The 20335-nt window shown below is 40.2% G+C and overlaps 1 protein-coding gene across 1 annotated transcript; it reads right to left on the bottom strand.

Annotated features, from left to right (window-relative positions):
* Positions 1 to 1339: 1339 nt before the first annotated feature.
* LOC123773981 (2',5'-phosphodiesterase 12) lies at positions 1340 to 19105 on the bottom strand. Its single transcript, XM_045768020.2, is given in 11 exon segments — positions 1340 to 6397; positions 7497 to 7648; positions 8130 to 8250; positions 9717 to 9872; positions 11361 to 11493; positions 11722 to 11881; positions 13318 to 13375; positions 13377 to 13458; positions 13776 to 13915; positions 14256 to 15011; positions 19020 to 19105. Coding segments are annotated over 10 exon segments (1833 nt in total). The 5' UTR covers positions 14973 to 15011; positions 19020 to 19105; the 3' UTR covers positions 1340 to 6283.
* Between the last annotated feature and the right edge of the window lie 1230 nt (positions 19106 to 20335).

Here is a 20335-nt window from a genome sequence, read left to right as displayed (position 1 = left end):
GCAGGCTGTGGTGACCTCTACTGCAATTCCTTTTATTACTTTTTATTTTTACCCTGCTCTGTATTCACAGCTATGACTTTCTAAGACATTTAACACACAAAATAAGTCCAACTCATTCCCAACTTAAAACTCATCATGTACATAATATCTAGTGCAATTCTGAGTGACAGACATTCTTCTAAGTCTGTAATATTCTCCAAAGCCCTAACCTTGTGTACGTACACTTAAGGTTGGTTTTCATGGGTGAAGGACCCAAGCTTCACCTCTCCTGATTAACTAAAATTTGTGTTATTGTCTGTTATGCTTCTCCTGCACACACAGAGATCACACTAACGTGATGCATCAAATGAACAAATCCACAAGGGTCGTGACGAGGATTCGAACCTGCGTCCGGGAGCATCCCAGACACTGCCTTAATCGACTGAGCTACGAGAGGGAAACAAAAAAAAATGAGTTGAAACCGAAGTTCTACTGAACTTACTGGATCCCGTAGCCTCTCCGAGGCACAAACCAGGCTTTTACACAACCCCCCCCCTGCACCCGGCACCCGAGCTATGTCAACAGGCCGTTCTCCCTCTTCGCCCTTACATCATCACAGGTTCGCAGGTTCGAATCCTCGTCACGGCCCTTGTGGATTTGTTCGCTTCTCCTGCACTTATAAGCAAGTTAATTTTTTGCTTAACACACCTTACATCAGCACTAAGCAGAAGGTAAAATTCCTGAAGAGTTGACATTCTTAATTTATGAGTTTCTTCCTTTGATTTCTACACTCAGGATAGATCCATAATTGGCTAAAGTGGACGTTTAAATTACACTTTTAACTCTAACCTCACTGGCTCGTGAGCTCAACAAATATGACTAATTACTAACTTGCTTGACTTTCACACTTAAAGAGCCCCATAGATAAGACTGATGACTTCGTAGGACTTGCGTCCCTCCAAAGGTACTCGAGGCATTCCTAAACAACATCCTGGGCTGGGATTCATCAAGTTTCATTACGTGTCCACTTACGATACCTGTACAGCATTCACTCATCACGACGGCTTCGTTTGTATTACACTCTTCACAATTTCCAAATGCTGAGAAATCACTCCAGCCAAGGTCACTCCAGCTCTGGACAACCTCTTTAGTGCTCAAGAGCAAGTAAATTGTGTAATACACACTGAACTGCCATGATTGAGGACAGATGGACATGTTTTGTGTGGCAACATATCTTCACAACATTGCCAGTGACCTCTAGAGGTTTCTTCAGACCTCCAACCCCTAGATGACCTTTGGGGGTCAGGTAAGGTCGCCTGAGGCACTGACACTCACATTGCTCATATGATCGTGCATATACGTGTGTGTGTGTGTGTGTGTGTGTGTGTGTGTGTGTGTGTGTGTGTGTGTGTGTGTGTGTGTGTGTGTGTGTGTGTGTGTATGTTTTGTTGTGAACAAGAACATGCCATAATATTTGTGTAAACATATGTGCTTGCTAAGGTATACGTGACTTTATATGTGCAGATGTGCATGTTTGTAGGCATGTGCATACACACAAGTATGCTTGCATGAATGTGCATATGCAACCGATCACACCATGCATAGTATGCATGCATGTCTATATAGAGACATGCATTTTTTATGTATACAGAGCCTGAACCTGTGTGTGTGTGTGTGTGTGTGTGTGTGTGTGTGTGTGTGTGTGTGTGTGTGTGTGTGTGTGTGTGTGTGTGTGTGTGTGTGTGTGTGTGTATGTGTGTGTGTGTGTGTGTTAGTGACTGTTTTCTACTTAACCACGGATGTACATATCTGCGCAACAATGTGTACAAAACAATAAATTAATGAATAAGAAATTGTTGCTTAATTCACCTTTCATTTCCAATAATGTGATAAGGGAGAAGAGACAGGAGGAGGAGGAGACAATGGGAAGCTTCACCTACCATGACAACAAAATCACTAACGACGACGCCTAATACCACTACCAAGATTACTATCCTTAGCTCCATCAGCACCACCATCAGCACTATCAGTAGTCGATCTGTGACAAGTAAGGCGGTCAGGAGCCATTGCCAGCAACCGGGAGCTGAAGCTTGTCTTTAGGCGCATAAAAACAAGTGCCGGTACATTACATATAGGTGACAAAACACCTCCCAACAAAACATACACACAACAAATGCAGTAACGCAACAAACATTCCCGGCTGTCGGTGTTGTCAGGCGTCACCGAGTCCGAGTCCGAGTCCGAGATTGTTGTGCTGTGCACTCTAGCGTGCCCTGGCACACGCGCCCCCTCGCAGGATAACATTTCATGCTCCTCATACAAGAGGAATGGCACAGCAAATCTCATTTTAAACAAAAATCATATTTTTAACAACACAGTTCATAAATGTGTACGTTTCACAAAGAGAGGGAATACAACAACTCCAAAGGAAATGTAGGTGTTTATCTCTCAGAATGTTTGGTAATATGTTTATTGTTTGTGATGTGTGTCTATGTATGTATTAACACGATGTACTGAACGGGGTGAGAATAGCCTTGAGCTACCTCATCCCTTTGTGTGTGTATTTTACATCAATAAACTTATTTCAATTACAATTTCAACAACTCCAATACCGGGGAATGCTTTTTTCACCTCACCAGGACTTTTGGTGGATAAAACTGTATAATAAATAATAATTTATATTTATAAAAATACATATAAACATGTTACAGTGGTTATTCAGTAGGTACAGAAATTATATATTATTAATTTATAGTAAATGGAGAACTGGTTGTACCCAGATTTCCTCACCCCCGGTCGGGGAGGGAGCCGGTCGGCCGAGCGGACAGCATGCTGGACTTGTGATCCTGTGGTCCTGGGTTCGATCCCAGGCGCCGGCGAGAAACAATGGGCAGAGTTTCTTTCACCCTATGCCCCTGTTACCTAGCAGTAAAATAGGTACCTGGGTGTTAGTCAGCTGTCATGGGCTGCTTCCTGGGGGTGGAGGCCTGGTCGAGGACCGGGCCGCGGGGACACTAAAAAAAAAAGCCCCGAAATCATCTAAAGATAACCTCAAGATAACCCCCTCCCCCACCCCAGCCAACTCCCTTAACTACCCACCTTTTTCCCTCCTCATCTTTCTGTCTCCCAACATCTCCCGTATCTCGTTCTCTCTCATATGATTTTTATATACGAGTTTTATATACAAGATTTTTATGAGTATATATATATATATATATGTATATTATATATATATATATATATATACACACACACACACATACACACACCACCTCTGGTGCAATTGCAGGGACCCACATCCTCGAAGAAGAAAACAAAGCTTTCAGAAATCTTGTGGATTCTCACTGAACGCTTTATTCTTTTCTTCTCCAACCACCCCTATTATTTTTTTTATGTTTTTTGTTTTGCTTTATTTTCTTTTATTTTATTGCAATGCTACAGTTTACAGAGAACACACACATATATATATATATAACAATATAACAATCAGCGTACAAAGACCTCGTCGTGTTGGATGCGTACCCAGGATACAGCACGCATTTCCCCTCTGAACTGCGACACTGAGGCGCTGGAACAGGAAACTGGCCGCTCATGGGTCTCTAGTTTTCCCAATGAGTTCCTCACCCACCTCCTTTGGAAGCTAACCCCAAGCATCTGGCATCCAAACCAAAAAGTAACAGACAACATTCTATTTTATGTAGATTATCATCTTGTCTTCCTCCTCATCTACGTACTCAATTTAATCACTCCACTCTGGCTCTCACAAGGCAGGTGCCCTACACTTGCAAATATCTGAGTCTACTACCTACCACCTCACAACCTCTTCCACCACTCAACCCACCTTGTTTAGCACTGACCAATTGTATTAAATACAATTGGTCAGTGCTAAACAATCAGTACAATACCAAGCACTGTACTATCGTATTAAACACTATTCTAATGTACACTCTGGCTGCTACATGCAGTACTGTATACTAATACCTCTGTAGTTTTACACTCAATTTTTGTTACACGTGGGTACAACCAAAGCTCATTTTCCAATGATCTGGCCGTGTCACTATTTCATGTTTTCTGGTATTTTCTCACCTTCACTCTTCCCTCTAATCACTTCATCGTCCACACCAACAACCTTCTCACATTTCAGTTGACCAAATTCACTTATCACTTTCATGGATGTGTGCTTACCTATCACTGACAATGAGGAAGTGAGATTTAGCTTTCTCAATACTGACATTTTCATCACGTTTCTTCTTAAAGTTGAGTACAGTAGTTTAGTGGTCAACAAACTTGTCTCTTGCTCACGGATCCTGAATTCGGTCCTCAGGTCAGGCGTGGTTAGGCAAGTTTACCCTTTAAACTGATGACTAGCAATTAAGTGCGTACCCAGGAGTTATCCATTTGTTGTGGGTTGCATCCTGTGGAGGGTCCTCAGTTGGCCAAGAAGGATCTTAACAAGCCTAAGAACAAACTTCTTGTTCCTAACAACAGAATTAATATATATACCTTGCACTACTGTATTACCATACTGTCTAATGTTTACAATTGCATATTATTCCTCAACTGAAACCATCACATTTTCAAGGTAGGGAAGAGCTGGAATGTTTTGCCAACTAAATATTTAACTTTCTGAGCATTATAGTCCATATTCCTATTTATTTATAGCCTATGGCCTAGGCTACAATTCTCAGGCCACTGTTTGTACTGTAATAGAATTTAAACATTAAAAGGATAATTTCAAGTGGCAAACTTTTCCTTACCTGGTCATAGGTTTACATATCTTTCTCCCACTCTGCCTCTGCTCATCACATAAAAGATAAAGAATTTTGTTTTACAGTTTGAGATAGTAAACAGGGAAAAGTACAGTATTTGATAAAAAGTATATTTAGTTCAACAAAATATACAGTAACAAGTAAAAAATACAAAATGCTTAACAAATAGTGTACATTTAAACACATCAAAATATGGTCTAACAATCATGAAACTTGACATTGCAAGAAAATCTTACTTTCTGCAGCGGGACTGAGACAAAATATTACCTGCACGAATAAGTCTAAATGAAGCAGTATAATACAGCACTAGATCTAACACCAAAAGCTAAGAGCATTTAGTTGTGTCGGCTCGTCACACACAGCATGAGAGGACCAGCCACCTTAAACATCCACGGAAACTTCCCTAATAAACGCAAATTAAATCGCTAAATAAAATCTACCAGAAATCTCAATCACATTTTTATGTAACAATAATTAAAAAAAAAACGGCATTGAATGTAATGAAATGCCATTTTCTGGGTGAGCCCCGGAGGCTTCCCGAAACTATCCGAACTGATATGTGCTATAATAGTTTGGGGTCATCAGTCACAGGAGTCCTTATGCCTACTGGGAACCACAAGCCAGAACCTGGTCCCCTCAGAGAGGCGCAGGGAGCATTGGTCTATGAGCACTTTACATTTAAAGTATGTCATAATTGCCATTGACTGGGAAAGGACCTAGGAAGGAAGGTGAATCAAAACAGGCCACTGTCTGGTTAACCTGTGCAATCTACATCACAAAAGATCAAAATAACTCCACTAGAAAGAAACCAAACAAGCAACCCTTCATGCGACTAGCACTTCTACTCGTTAACACTACCCCTCCCTCGGGGGGGAAGGGGGAGCCAGCAGCCCACCACACCAGTTCTTGAACGATGAAAAACCGCCGACCGGAGGGAGGGAGGGTGTTAGGGAGCCTCTGGGACTCACCGAGAAAATGGTGTTTCATTACATTCAATGCTGGTTTTCTATGGGGAGCCCCATCAGCTCCCTGAAGCTAACTACAGAAAGTAAAAGGAGTAGCGGAAGGCGGCAGCACCGCAGGTCTCAAGATGATGAACAGACAAGGCATAAGAACTCCTGTGACTGATGGTTCCCAAACTAATATAGTACATATCAGTTCAGATAGCTTCAAGGGAGCCGACGGGGCTCCCCACAAAAAATATAATCAAAATAAAATAAAATAAAAATCTCACCTCTTCGAGTTACATGCACAACATTTCTTCTCAAATGGTGCCATGCTGGCTGCCATGTTATGGAGCATCAACTGTGTAGTTAGCTCCCTTTACACTATGGATGCTCTTTAACACACAAACCTCTGATGAGTTTTTCTAACCCCAGGGAGAGCCCTAACACCTCTTCCCCATGCTATTCATCCACATTGATAAATCTCATTCTTAATATAACAAATACTAATAGAGTTGAGCTAGAAAGTGGATAAGGTAAAGTACAGTAAATAAATACACGAAGCATTGATTCATTTTGTTAAATCAATTTTCAGCTCTTTCTGAATTCTAAGTCAGCTATGAGAGGGATATGATCGGATGGGAACGTAACGCTGGGAAGAGCACCATACTCGGTAACCTCCTGGTGAGATGGCATCGGTATCACCTGAAAATAAAATAACATGCCATTGCTACAAGACAGTACAGTATTGTAATAATATACAAACTTACCTATGCATCCTGTTTTATCAGTTATAAAAAATTCAGTTTTTCTTAACACTTGACATGTGCGTGACAATGAGGGATGCTCCCACCTCTTATGATCTCACAGTGAGAGACAATGATGGTACCATTTATGGTACCCTCATGAAAATTTAAAATGGCAATGAGAAACAAGTACCACATAACATTTAAAACTCCTGCAGGTACACGGGGCCCACATCTGTTTCCTCAGGCCTCCAGTAAAGCAATGCATCTTGGAACAAAATCCTGAGCCCCCTCCTGGGTGTGAGGGGCCTCAGTACTGAGAGTGCAACCATGCAACAGCAGCTCACAGTGCTGTCATATAGCTCATACCCACAGCCTCACTGTGCTTTTCTATACCTAACAACCCTCCCCCCCCCCTCCCTGGTGTGCAAAAAACTAAATTCTTTCTAATATTGTTAAAATGTGCAGGTAATTAAAATGACCTGCACATATAAGATTACAACAGTACTTCCCCCTGTACATCTCTAACAGAAATCACTCTTGAACTACAGTCTTGCATCACAGAACCTGCCCAATGTGCTGCAATGCATCCTGCACACTATCATTCCCCTATCAAGATATCAATGATAATGTTTACTTTCATTTTACATAATTGGCGAGTGTAGAAATCTATTTTATAAAGTAAATTCTAATAAATAGTGTTTGTTTGGTTTCTTTCTAGGGGAGTTATTTTGATCTTTTGGGATGTAGATTGCACAAGTTAACCAGACAGTGGCCTGTTAACTTGAAATTTCCCATTTCGTGAATTGGAAACGGTGTGGGAACTTAACAATAATGGTCCGGTGTTTTATTGTGACAGGAGTGCAAAAACAGGTGAACTTGGGTCTCTCTCTGGAATGAATCTTACCCAAAATATCCAACGTGTATTTTGTGTAAATTCCCTTATGACGATATTTTACTAGCCTGAATACCTCGTGCAAGGTGAGGATTCATTGTACTGTAAATTATTTAAAGGAACTGCATTATGCTGCACAGACTAGATGACATTAATAACACACCTGTTTCACAATGAACTTGTCTGTCTGATAAAAGATGTAGTCCAAGCAGCCAGAGAAGGTGACAGTATAGGTAGTGTATGGAGGACACCCACAGGCACTGGCCAAGTCCAAATCATGACTCAAGCACATACCCTCGACACACTCACTATATTCTGAAAAAAGTTACACGTCAATAAATTAGTTTTATCATAATAATTTATACTGTGGAATTAACCTTTCATATATTTTCTCCCAAGATCATCTGGCCATATGAAGCACCGAAGTGTTGCTGTAGATGACTGCTAAAGTGTGGGGCTGCTTCTTTATCCCTGATGCTGTATATTGTGTATGATATATAAAGCAGGAAAATGAGTAATGATATACAAAAATGCTGTGTGTACTCACCTAATTGAACTCACCTAATTGTACTTGCGGGGGTTGAGCTCAGGCTCTTTGGTCCCGCCTCTCAACCGTCAATCAACAGGTGTGTGAAAATATATGAATGCAAGTGTATATAGGACTGTATTTAAAAAGGCGCAGAGTAAGAAGTTAAATATTTCATGAATTACAATGTAATAGGAATTCCCCTCATATATGAAGACTAAGTATTTCACATTTAATGCAGATGAAAATTATCCTCCATACAATACTTACTGCTTTTCCAAACATCATCATCACTTCCAACGTGTTGCTTCGTCATAAATCGGTAAACTGCTGATTCGGGGGTACTATTGAAGTCCCCACAAAAGAGCAGGGAAACTTCCTTATCTGGATACTGCAAGAAATAAAGTAGTATTTTCAACCAACCAAAGACTGTATATCTTAATTTTACAATGATGAATTGGTCAGGAACATAATGATTACAAATACTTATTACTCAGATCACAACCTAATTGAAGTTCAGACATGCCTGGCCAATAAACTTGTGCAGTCAGTATCAAATCCAAGAGGAGAATAATCCAGCAAAATTCAACTTTAATAACAAACAGATCAACTTGGAACAAATAGACCAAACTTTCACAGAATTATGCTGTGGAAAAGCTTACTAGATAATGCAAACTTCAACCAGAGCTTTGAGAAAATAGCCACAGTAGCCCTAGAAATACGTGCATGCCACATACCACTAACGAGAGAAAGAAAAAGATAGGCAAATTGAAGCGGCAAACACGCCACTATCCCAAGAACGACAAAGAAGGCTATGTTGAGAAATAGAAATGATTGACCTACAGTTGCAAGAATCATATAAAATCCAGGAGAGGCAGAGAGAGCAAATGCTTGTAAGTGAAGTTGAGAGGTATCCAAAATATTCTTCCCTTATACAAAATCTAGAACAAAAACTACATCTTGCATTGAGCCCTTGGTACAAGGCTGGTGGAAATTTCACAGATGACAACAGAGAAATGAGTGAAATACTGAGGCTACCCTACATTTCTGTTTTAAGTGAACCCCTGAACACATTGAAGACCAATAATCAAACTAATTCTTTCTGAAAGTAACACCATCATTGAACCTATATCAAATGTCATGCTAACCCCACTGGACTTTGAAATAGCTATAAACAGCATGGAAAATCACAAGAATCAGACCACAAAACCCATGCAACCACAGTGTCTACACAACCCTTGGCAACACAGGTTCAGGACTGGGCACTCCTGCTTCACACAATTGCTAGACCACTATAAACATGGTCTTAGCTGCCATCTCGGACTAGCAAAGTGTCGATGTAATACACAATCTTACCAAAGCCTTCGACAAATGTGACCATGGTGTTATTCCACACAAAATGAATGACTGGCAAAGTAGGGAGATAGATCTTTAACTTTAATTTGAAAAATTGACTGCAGAATTATTGCACTCCAAGCAAATGAACATTGCATATCTGAGGAGAACTGGGTGAAAGATTTTAAGTCAGTGATGCATACTGCATCTTTAGAACAGGAATATAAAGTTACTTTGAATGATAAAATGTATCATTGGAACGCAAGTGTTAATGATACTTTTATGCCCTCAATGTGATGAGTGTAACAACTATACTATAATATTAAGAGAGTAGAATACAGAATGCAAAACAGAGCACTAAAAAACATTATTTTTTAAAACTTGAATACTGAGCAGCTAATGGAGTTTTAACTTAATTCTATATCTTTTATAAAAACTAAACATAGATGTAACTTTAATTTATTATTTTATCCCAATGATCGAGTCTATTGTATACAGAATAACACTGCTATCAATACTTACCTCATTACGATAATGCATTATGACTTGATTTAAGATGCTAATGCTGATCCCTGCTTGCAGCGTACGAATGTGACTGGCATTAGGATGAAAGAACAGGTGAGTGGCACCAATCACAATTAACCTTGAGGGATCTTCTACACTCTCCAACACACTCACCTTAAATAAAACAAAAATATACCAAATCTAAACAGAGATGTTATTGGTATCAAAAATAAATAAGTTAAGAGTGCAAGTAAATGTAAAGGAGTCCCTGGGTGTCTGGGGGCAGATTACTGGTGGGACTGAACTAGCTGGCAAATATAATCATGATTTAATCCACATGTTTACCAAGTCCAAATTTGATATACAAGCATCTTAAACCACCCCAACATGTAGTCACTATCATCCATTGATCTCCTGGGGGCACTGCAGGCATTGTCATATGCCAATTTTCATTATTATTGCCTAGTTTTTATACCATGATGTAAATACAGTACTGTAACTACCATTAGAACTAGTAGCAACCTAAGCACCACAAGGTGGCAGTTGTGCTGGCACAACAACGAAGCTAGAAACTCTGACTTTTAGCCCTGGACACTTGAATGCCCACCAAACACACACCGAAACTACAATTCGAACAAGTTTTAATACCTCCTAACCAGTTATAGCAACCAATATAGTAAGTTGTAACAACGTTCTAATACGTAATAAACACGTAAGCCAAGATGTAACAACTTTATTACAAATTGTAACAAGCGGAAAATAGAGACAGTTTCGGTTTGTGTTTCCAGGGTGAGCTCAGGAAAGCCAAGACCAAACGACTGCAGATGGGAGTAACCAAGGGACTACACAGTATGGGGCGTATCTCCTCTCAATTACCCAACCATCTGGACTGGTCAGCAAAGCAATGCCTCTCACTTCTTGCCGAGTACATGTTTGATCCCCGATGGTTCAATCTAGTAGCTGGGCACCATTCCTTCACCCCCTTCCTCATATCACAGTTGTTTGTCTTCAGACCCCTTTCAAATGCTGTAAAGTCAGATTATACTGGCTTACTGTTTTCTCCTCGTCATTTCCTTTTCTTTATTCTGTCATTCATAATATTTGAGCATGAACCTAGTCAGTTGTTTCCTTAGCCAATTTCTTTCATTTTGCTTCAATATTTTACAGTACTGTACTGTATAAACAAAATTGTACTAGTGTCAATATTAAATGCTTTGCTAAAAGTAAGGAAATTGAGCATGCCTTAAGAATTTCAAGAAACGACTGAATATGGTGATGATCTCTTTAAGAATGTCCGAGGATAACTGCAAGGTACCAATTCTTCAAGAATGTCTGGGGATGACTCCACATACTGATCATCAAGAATAGCTAGAGATAACATTCATAAAAATGTATTAAGACAACAACTCATAATTATTATTAATATCATGAGTGAATAAAATGAAGATGGAATCACTTGTACTTAGTTAAATAAAAACAAAAAAGAATAGATCACACAGGCTTTAGAAACTAACATATAAAAATTTGATTTTCAAAATTTGATTGATATCCAGACAAAATTTAACCTTTAGTTACGAAAACAATCAGAATCACAGATTGAAATAAATAATGGGTACCTGCAGGAAGGCGTGAAGAGAGTGTGTTATCCCCCACTGTCTTTACCTGTAAAACTGTGCGTACATGCGACAGCAATTTGAGAAAGTCTGGACTCTTCTGTACTTTCTCAAAGACACCAGCGAGAAATGATTCTTTCTGCAGCTCGTCAGTCAATACTAAACGTCGCCTTTCAAGCATTCTATGACAGTGAGAAAAAAGGAGCTTGTAAATCCTACAATTTATATTATTCAAGACATGCAAGGTGGACATACACCCAACATTTCTCAAGAAAATCTCTCTCTCTATCAATTTCTCTCATCAATGAAACTGCCACTTTCACATTATAGTATATATATTAGCTATTTTTATTAAGATAAATCAAATCTGGATATTAGAAAATTATATTTTAACCTCTAATGTGTATTACCGAAGCTTACTGTGTCGAAAGAAAATAGCGAGACCTTCGCTAATTTGTCCTTTAGCATCATAGAAACCACCAAAACCTTCATTCATGAGATGAGGTTCAATATCCCGAAAGAATACTTTCTCATCTACTTCTTGTAGGCATATTACATCCCCATTATAGCCTGAAAGTAAAAGGAAGGTGGTATAATGTATAAAATTCTTTCCATAACAAGACTTCAGGCAGCAAGAGTATACAGTAGTGTATAATGTAGCTTATAAATACAGGTGGATATATAATGTACATCAATGCAACTCTAACCCACTCTCAATGGCTCGTGTAAGGTTACTTCCATGCATCTATCTACCTCTGGCGGCTGAGGTAAGGTTACTTCCATACATCTACTCTCCACCCACTCTCTGGGCTCATGCATGGTTATTTTATACATCTATCGCCCCTCCCCCTCTCTCTAGTAGCTGAGGTAAGGTTACTTCCATGCATACATCCTAATCTCTGGTGGCTGATAAAAGATTATTTCCATACATTTATCTCCCCTTCTAACCTCATTGAAAGTTACTTCCAAACATCTATCCTACTCTCTAGTAGCTCCTGTAAAGTTACTTCATGCATTTCTCTGACTTTAATGTCAATAATGGATGGCCGTTCACTTTCTTTTCTTGTGTTCATATTCACCCGTTCGTAACATTAATTTGCTTAACCACGTCTCAACATTTCCAATTTTCCTTCAAAATGCATTCTTTTCACTATTTTTACAGTACTTCAAGTCAAGATAACAACACGTACAAAACTTGTCATAAACTCAAATGTTGAGATATTTTGTATGAAGACAGTATTGCAGAATAATAATATTTACCAAAATTAAAAAATATTTAAACAAAATTCCATGTACATCCTTGGATATACAGTATAGAATTTAAAATTAAATAAATTCTGATAAGGAATGTTAATCCCCGAGATTTGAATCAATTGTTAAACCTAAATTAAACATGGAAAACTCTTGAAGGATTCAGGGTTAACAAAATATATCTGGGTACATGAAGAACAATTCACGAACTTTATTCAAGATTCAAATATCCATAATAATTAGACGCTCGGGTAAATCACAGCCTTAGAGTATTCATGCTTAATTGGTAAACCCTAAATCTTTTACCTTGAGGTTATCTCGAGATGATTTCGGGGCTTTTTTTTAGTGTCCCCACGGCCTGGTCCTCAACCAGGCCTCCACCCCAGGAAGCAGCCCGTGACAGCTGACTAACACCCAGGTACCTATTTTACTGCTAGGTAACAGGGGCATAGGGTGAAAGAAACTCTGCCCATTGTTTCTCGCTGGCGCCTGGGATCGAACTCAGGACCACAGGATCACAAGTCCAGCATGCTGTCCGCTCGGCCGAACGGCTCCCTGATCTATCTACTCCATCCGCTCCCTGATCTACCCATCTTGATCTTACCACTTAGAAATTGGTTTACAACAAATTATTCTATCTTTTGTATCTTTGAAACAGATCTGGTCAATATTTAATAATCTAAACAAATTTTATGTTATATTTCCTACAAGACCTAAATACTGATGAATAGCTAACAAATGAATGAAGGTCTTACCAATAATCTCTCTAATGAGCAGCTGCTTACGATAGTCGGCATTTAGAGCATGCTCAGGGGCACGTTGGGAACAATTCCTCTCGAGCATAGTTTGAATTGGAATACATTTCAGCAAGAATATTGTACGAAATCACACGCAGGCTGCAAAGGAATAATAAAAACCTATAAAAATTTCTCAATGAACACCAAAGAATAATTAAAGTATACAGAAACTTTGTAATTATTGAAACTTAATTATGGTATCAGTTCATGTACATTCCCAGCTTAAAAAAAATAAAGAATTTTTAATTTAAATTGTATAAGGGCTTTGACAAAAAAAATTTCTGCTGATCCAATCTATTTTTTAAAAATGCATATACAGTAATGTACAGTACTGTACTGTATTCGGTGTATGGGTTTTAATATACGTGACAGCACTCATACTAAGGTATAGTGCAGGACCAAGTTTAAAAATTCACCTGTTGTCTCCTGCCATCTCCTTGGTAAAATGATGGCGTTTCTGGAAGGGGCATTCACTAGGGCCGGGCGATACTACCACTGACGACAACACCTCCACCGCCTCCCCTCTGCGCTCTCCCGAACATGGTGTAACAATAACCTAGCAAAGTGTTATATACAACTACACATTTTACCAACTTCATTCTATTTTTATATTTTGTATGTGCAGTATATTACAGTTAATTTCTATACAGTAATTGTTAAAAAAGTAATAGTGTATTAATTTCCCATAAAAAATCATGAGATCATATTTGTAACATACAGCCCAAGAATAATGTGCCAAAAATGTGTATACTGGTACTGTATACAGAATACTGTAGTACAAAGTGTACAAAGTCTTCATTCCATAAAATCTGGGCTAATTATTAAGCAATTTCATATTAATTATAGATTAATATCTAAGCAAATATTCCCAAACAATTCAAATTATAAATGTTTACCTTCAGTAACCTTCCAATATCTTCATCAGTAGGCATGCAAAAGAATCCATCCCCTAGTTCAACCCATTTGATTTTATCGGTAAGATGTTTAGAACGGGGCACCTCATCGTGAGGCTTGCCGGAAAATTTTGTATCGCTCACATACCATTTAAACAGGCACTGTTCTCTGCTGGCAAACACAACCTCAAGTTTCTTTAAATTAACTAAAAACCCTGCAACAATTATAGCTGGAAGTTCTGCAGTCTCTATAATGGGAGGGTTAACATCTATATAATACTCTTCTTTTCCAATAACCAAATTGTGTTTTGAGCCATGCATAACAAATGATTGGTGACATGTCATGTCTTCCTGGGCACACAATATCTCTTTCTTGTCACCAAGTGCGATCATTTTAACAGGAATTTCAACAACACCAATATTCTCCCTTTTCCTATTCTTATTCATCACCGCACATTGAATTTTAACACTAATTTTTTCTAAGACATCATTTAACTGCTCATGAGGTGATCTTTGCAAATTGAAGATTTTATTAAGCCTTAAATCATCATTTCTGTATCTAAAAGATATCCCAACAGTTAACGTTTCACTTGTATGAGTCACCACAACTTTGTTTAGTGAAGTGTCACCAAGTCTGTTGAACTTTGCCATCCATCGGCAGCTTGAAGAGAAGCCCCAATACAGATGACACGAAAATCTTTGCTGGACAAGTGTCATCATTTTGGCTCGTTAAACTTTTTTCCTCTTCCGGTTTCTTGTCTGCAGAGAAAGAATAATCACCTTTCAATTAAAACATGGAACCCTCTTCTTGGGACACGACCTGTAATTGACTCGAGTCTACAACCAAATTATATGTCAATACAGTACTCCTGGGGCCACATACACCGAGATTATTTGACCTCAGGCAATTTTGAGGAGGGACCAATTATGTCTCGTTCTCTCAACTAAACCAATCAGAAAATTTATATCACTGAGATAGCGTCACTGAGGTTGGTGTGGTGGTGTCGCCGAGGTTGGTGTGGTGGTGTTGCCGAGGTTGGTGTGGTGGTGTCGCTGAGGTTGGTGTGGTGGTGTCACTGAGGTTGGTGTGGTGGTGGCACTGAGGCTGGTGTGGTGGTGGCGCTGAGGTTGGTGTGGTGGTGGTGTCGTCGAGGTTGGTGTGGTGGTGGTGTCGCCGAGGTTGGTGTGGTGGTGGTGTCGCCGAGGTTGGTGTGGTGGTGGTGTCGCCGAGGTTGGTGTGGTGGTGGTGTCGCCGAGGTTGGTGTGGTGGTGGTGTCGCCGAGGTTGGTGTGGTGGTGGTGTCGCCGAGGTTGGTGTGGTGGTGGTGTCGCCGAGGTTGGTGTGGTGGTGGTGTCGCCGAGGTTGGTGTGGTGGTGGTGTCGCCGAGGTTGGTGTGGTGGTGGTGTCGCCGAGGTTGGTGTGGTGGTGGTGTCGCCGAGGTTGGTGTGGTGGTGGTGTCGCCGAGGTTGGTGTGGTGGTGGTGTCGCCGAGGTTGGTGTGGTGGTGGTGTCGCCGAGGTTGGTGTGGTGGTGGTGTCGCCGAGGTTGGTGTGGTGGTGGTGTCGCCGAGGTTGGTGTGGTGGTGGTGTCGCCGAGGTTGGTGTGGTGGTGGTGTCGCCGAGGTTGGTGTGGTGGTGGTGTCGCCGAGGTTGGTGTGGTGATGGTGTCGCCGAGGTTGGTGTGGTGATGGTGTCGCCGAGGTTGGTGTGGTGATGGTGTCGCCGAGGTTGGTGTGGTGATGGTGTCACTGAGGTTGGTGTGGTGATGGTGTCACTGAGGTTGGTGTGGTGGTGTCACTGAGGTTGGTGTGGTGGTGTCGCTGAGGTTGGTGTGGTGGTGTCACTGAGGTTGGTGTGGTGGTGTCACTGAGGTTGGTGTGGTGATGGTGTCACTGAGGTTGGTGTGGTGGTGTCACTGAGGTTGGTGTGGTGGTGTCGCTGAGGTTGGTGTGGTGGTGTCACTGAGGTTGGTGTGGTGGTGTCACTGAGGTTGGTGTGGTGGTGTCACTGAGGTTGGTAGCATCACTCCACTTGGTGTGATGAATGAGGACATTGACAAAACTAAACTGCCCTGGGGCAGGATTCTGTATCCATGGATCTGCCCCCCCCCCTCACCCCTGCCCCAAGGAGAGCAGGAACCTTCCCACCAACACCATACTAAGTCAACTCTCATACCAGGAATGGCTAAGGGCCTGCTTGATACCTGCGGCCACAGAATTAACATCACTGCAACCCAGACATGACAACTGATCTCATCAAGACCTTTATAAAAACTGAACAAGTTGGAGGATATTAATCTAGACCACTACTTAAAGAGGTCACATGTAACACATACACGGGACAACAGCTAACTCTAAACAATCCACTCGGTAGTACAGTTGGGTTAGTTCTTGACTCACAAACAGGAATTCCAGGTGGGACAGAAATGGTTGGGCATGTTTCTTTTCATCTAATGCCTCTATTCACCTAGCAGCAAATAGGTGCCTGGAAGTTAGTAAACTGTTGTGGAGTTGCATCCTGGGGGAGGGTCAGTAGTTTAACGTTTGGGGAAATCTTGATATAAGCCTAACATATATACAGGTATATACAAACAGAGGCTGCCTGTCCTGACAAAATTAAAAAAAAAAAAAGCCACAATGTAGGATAGAAAACAGATACAATACTTTTACACTCAAAATATTATAGTACGGATGGCTTATTTCTCAACTCACAATCAGGGTTCCGGAGTATATAACCTCTCCCGGGTTATTCCCTCCCTCCCTCTTATTCCATTCTATGCTAAATCTGACTTCTTTGTGATCACTGTTCACTAGCTCACTCCCTATTTTGATGTCATTAATTTGTGTCTCCCTGTTAGGTAACACCAAGTCTTAAATATTTTTTTCCCGCATTGGTTCCTTAATGTGTTGCTTAAGGAAGCAATTGTCTATTAATTCTAGAAAATCTTCAGCTTCGTTATTCCCTCTTCTGTTAAGCCAGTTTATTACAATAAAATTAAATTCATCCATCATGCAAATACTGTTTGACCTAGATGCATTCCTTCCATTCTGTCTAAGTTTGGTGGCCTGTATATAACTCCTATTATAGGTTTTTTAGCTTTTTTTGGTTTAATTGTAACCAAATCGTTTGTGTGTGTGATGTTCAGTTTTGATTCTCTCTTTGAGACATTTCAAATTTTTCCTGACATATATGACTACTCTCTCCTTGTCTAATATATCTATCTGTATGAAATAGTTTAAATCCATTTACAGGTATTTGATATTCAGCTACAGTAATAGGTCTCTGTTTTCTATATTTATCCATGTTTCTGTAAGAGCAATAATATCCATTGTTTCTGTGCAGACAAGAGCAATTAAATAGTTTATTTTGTTTCTTAGACTCCTACTGTTCATGTAATATACCTTAAGTGTACTGCTATTTTGAGGCCCTTCTCTTTCCCTGTTCCTTTTACCAATTTTTTTTGTCCTCCCCCCCCCCCACTCATATGTTTAATGCCTTCTTTTCCCCATATCAATTCCCATAACACTATCTACTAACTGTTTAAACCTAAATAAACCCCTCTAACTGACAGATACTAACGAGTTGGCAACAGCAACAACCCCAGCCCCTCGATAAATTAGCCCATCTCGAGCATGCATGTCATTCCTTCCATAGAATTAGTCCCTAGCTTATCAATGAATGATAACACATGTGATTTACAATATTTGTCCAGTCGGCAACTGACACAGTGCCCTCAACAACAGTTTATCTCCAACTCCCTTTCTTGGAAGAATGCCACATATGATCAGCATTCCTCCCTTGCTTAACAATTAATTGTTGCTTCTAATTGATTCTATGACTGTCTTAAACCTCTGTATCAATTCCTCACTCCTAACTCATCCAACATCATTTCCACCTGCACTGATACAAATAATGAGTTTGTTCCCAATTCCAGCCATAATATCATTCATGTTAACAAATCCACAAGGGCCGTGATGAGGATTCGAACCTACGTTCATTCATGTTGGTTTACAATATCACTTATTTCGGGTCCGTCTAATTACCACAAGCTACCACAAACTACACAAACTTCAGAAAGCTTCCTGGCAATACATTAGTAATGAATAAATATGATATATTAAGTTAGGCTGACCTAACTTAACCTAACCTAACCTATCCTAACCTAACCTAACTTAACCAAACCTAACCTAACCTAACCGAAGCTTGGATCGTCGACTTGATTTGGCGTCACCAGCTTTTTATTTTCGTCTAATTTCTTTATAAAAAGATACTTTTTCAGATTAAAATTATGTTTTTTCGTGTTGTACATTCAGCACCAACATTATAATGAGTAAATATATCATATTTATTCATTACTAACGTATTGCCAGGAAGCTTTCTGAAGTTTGTGTAGTTTGTGGTAGCTTGTGGTAATTAGACGGACCGCTTATTTCTGCTCCTGGATAGCAAACCCGCTATCCGGGAACCAGGCAGAAGATGGAAAAAAAACCACTATCAACTTCCCTGGGCGAATTCCCAGGTGAATAGGACGCCAGGCGTCAAAATGTGGGCTGTTGAAGAAGAAGAATGCCACTGTAATATCTTAACCCAAAGTATAATAAGTGCGTTCCGTTGTCTGGGCCCGAAGAAAGTGTCCAGACCCGTCAAGGTTGAACCATGAGCTCCTTTAAGACGCTGAGCGTCTTCATAGTCATAAGGATTTGTATACAAAGAAATCACAATGGCCTGATATATATCGATGAGAAAATAATTTGGGGAATCACTAGAACGTTGTTTCAAGAGATGTGTTGATTTAGGGGCGACGGTTTCGAGAGATTTTGTTGTGATTGCTGCGGCCGCTCGCTCCTGGTCCTGGGACGACACTCACATTTTCTTTGTTAAAATGTTGGGAAGACTCTATCATATAACTTTTGTGAATCCATTTATCAATTTTAATAGGATTTAATTTCTGGTTCCTTATTTTTTCGAGCAATCGTTTTGTCTAAGGGTATTTATATAAACCTAACGGGCTTCATGTTCTCTATCAAAATTATACTCAAAACACTTCACGTATTAGTGAATCTTCTCACTTGTTCCGACCGTCTACCATTATGTCTGCAAAGTATAGGAGCCTGATAGCTGAATGGACAGAGCTCTGGGCTCGTAATCTTAGGGTCCGGGTTCGATCCCCGGTGATGGCAGAAACATAATGGGCAGAGTTTCTTTCACCCTGATGCCCCTGTTACCTAGCAGTAAATAGGAGTTAGACAGCTGTTACGAGCTGCTTCCTGGGTGTGTAGGGGGAAAAATTAATAGTTAGTAACAGTTGATTGATTGACTGTTGAGAGGCGGGCGGAAAGAACAGAGCTCAACCCCCGCAAGCACAACTAGGGTGAGTACACACACCCAGAAAGCAGCCCGTAGCAACTGTCTATCAGGTACCTATTTACTGCTAGGTGAACAGGGACATCAGAGTGAAATAAACTGCCCATTTGTCTCCGCCTGCGCCGGGGATCGATCCCCGGGCCCTTAGACTACGAATCCCGAGCGCTGTCCGCTCAGTCGTCAGGCCCTTAAAGCTGTGTATACCTAACACTGTTAATAAAAAAATAATTATATTCTCTACGTGATTTAGCTCTTAAGCAACAAGTACAGTATAGGTAGCCGGGCAATCGACATATATATTTGACAAGCTTATAAATTAGTAAGTAGCCCTAATTAATTATAAATTATTATTATAAGTAAACCTAGTAATAAATATATTTAAAAGTTCCCGTAGTGTAGTGGTTAAGACATTCGCCTGGCGTTTCGTGAGCGCTCTGGCCTGGTTCGTATCCTGGCCGGGGAGGATTGACTGGGCGCCAATCATTACCTGTAGCCTCTATTCACCCAACAGTAAAATAGGTACTTGGTTGTTAAGCGATTCGGCGGGTCGTTTCCGGGGAACAATTTCAATAGGATTAAGGACGCTACGAGTGCTAGTAGCTGTACAAGAATGTAAGAACTTTTGTATATATACATAAATAAATTCAAATATATAACTCCACAGATCACATGCTAATTTTCATGATAGTTTTAGTTAAATTATTTGAAATCCGGATTTCTT

The sequence above is a fragment of the Procambarus clarkii genome, chromosome 10, assembly GCF_040958095.1.
Source record: "Procambarus clarkii isolate CNS0578487 chromosome 10, FALCON_Pclarkii_2.0, whole genome shotgun sequence".
Classification (NCBI taxonomy): domain Eukaryota; kingdom Metazoa; phylum Arthropoda; class Malacostraca; order Decapoda; family Cambaridae; genus Procambarus; species Procambarus clarkii.
The sequence above is the reverse complement of the archived record's forward strand: the minus strand, read 5'-3'. Positions and strand labels throughout refer to the sequence as shown.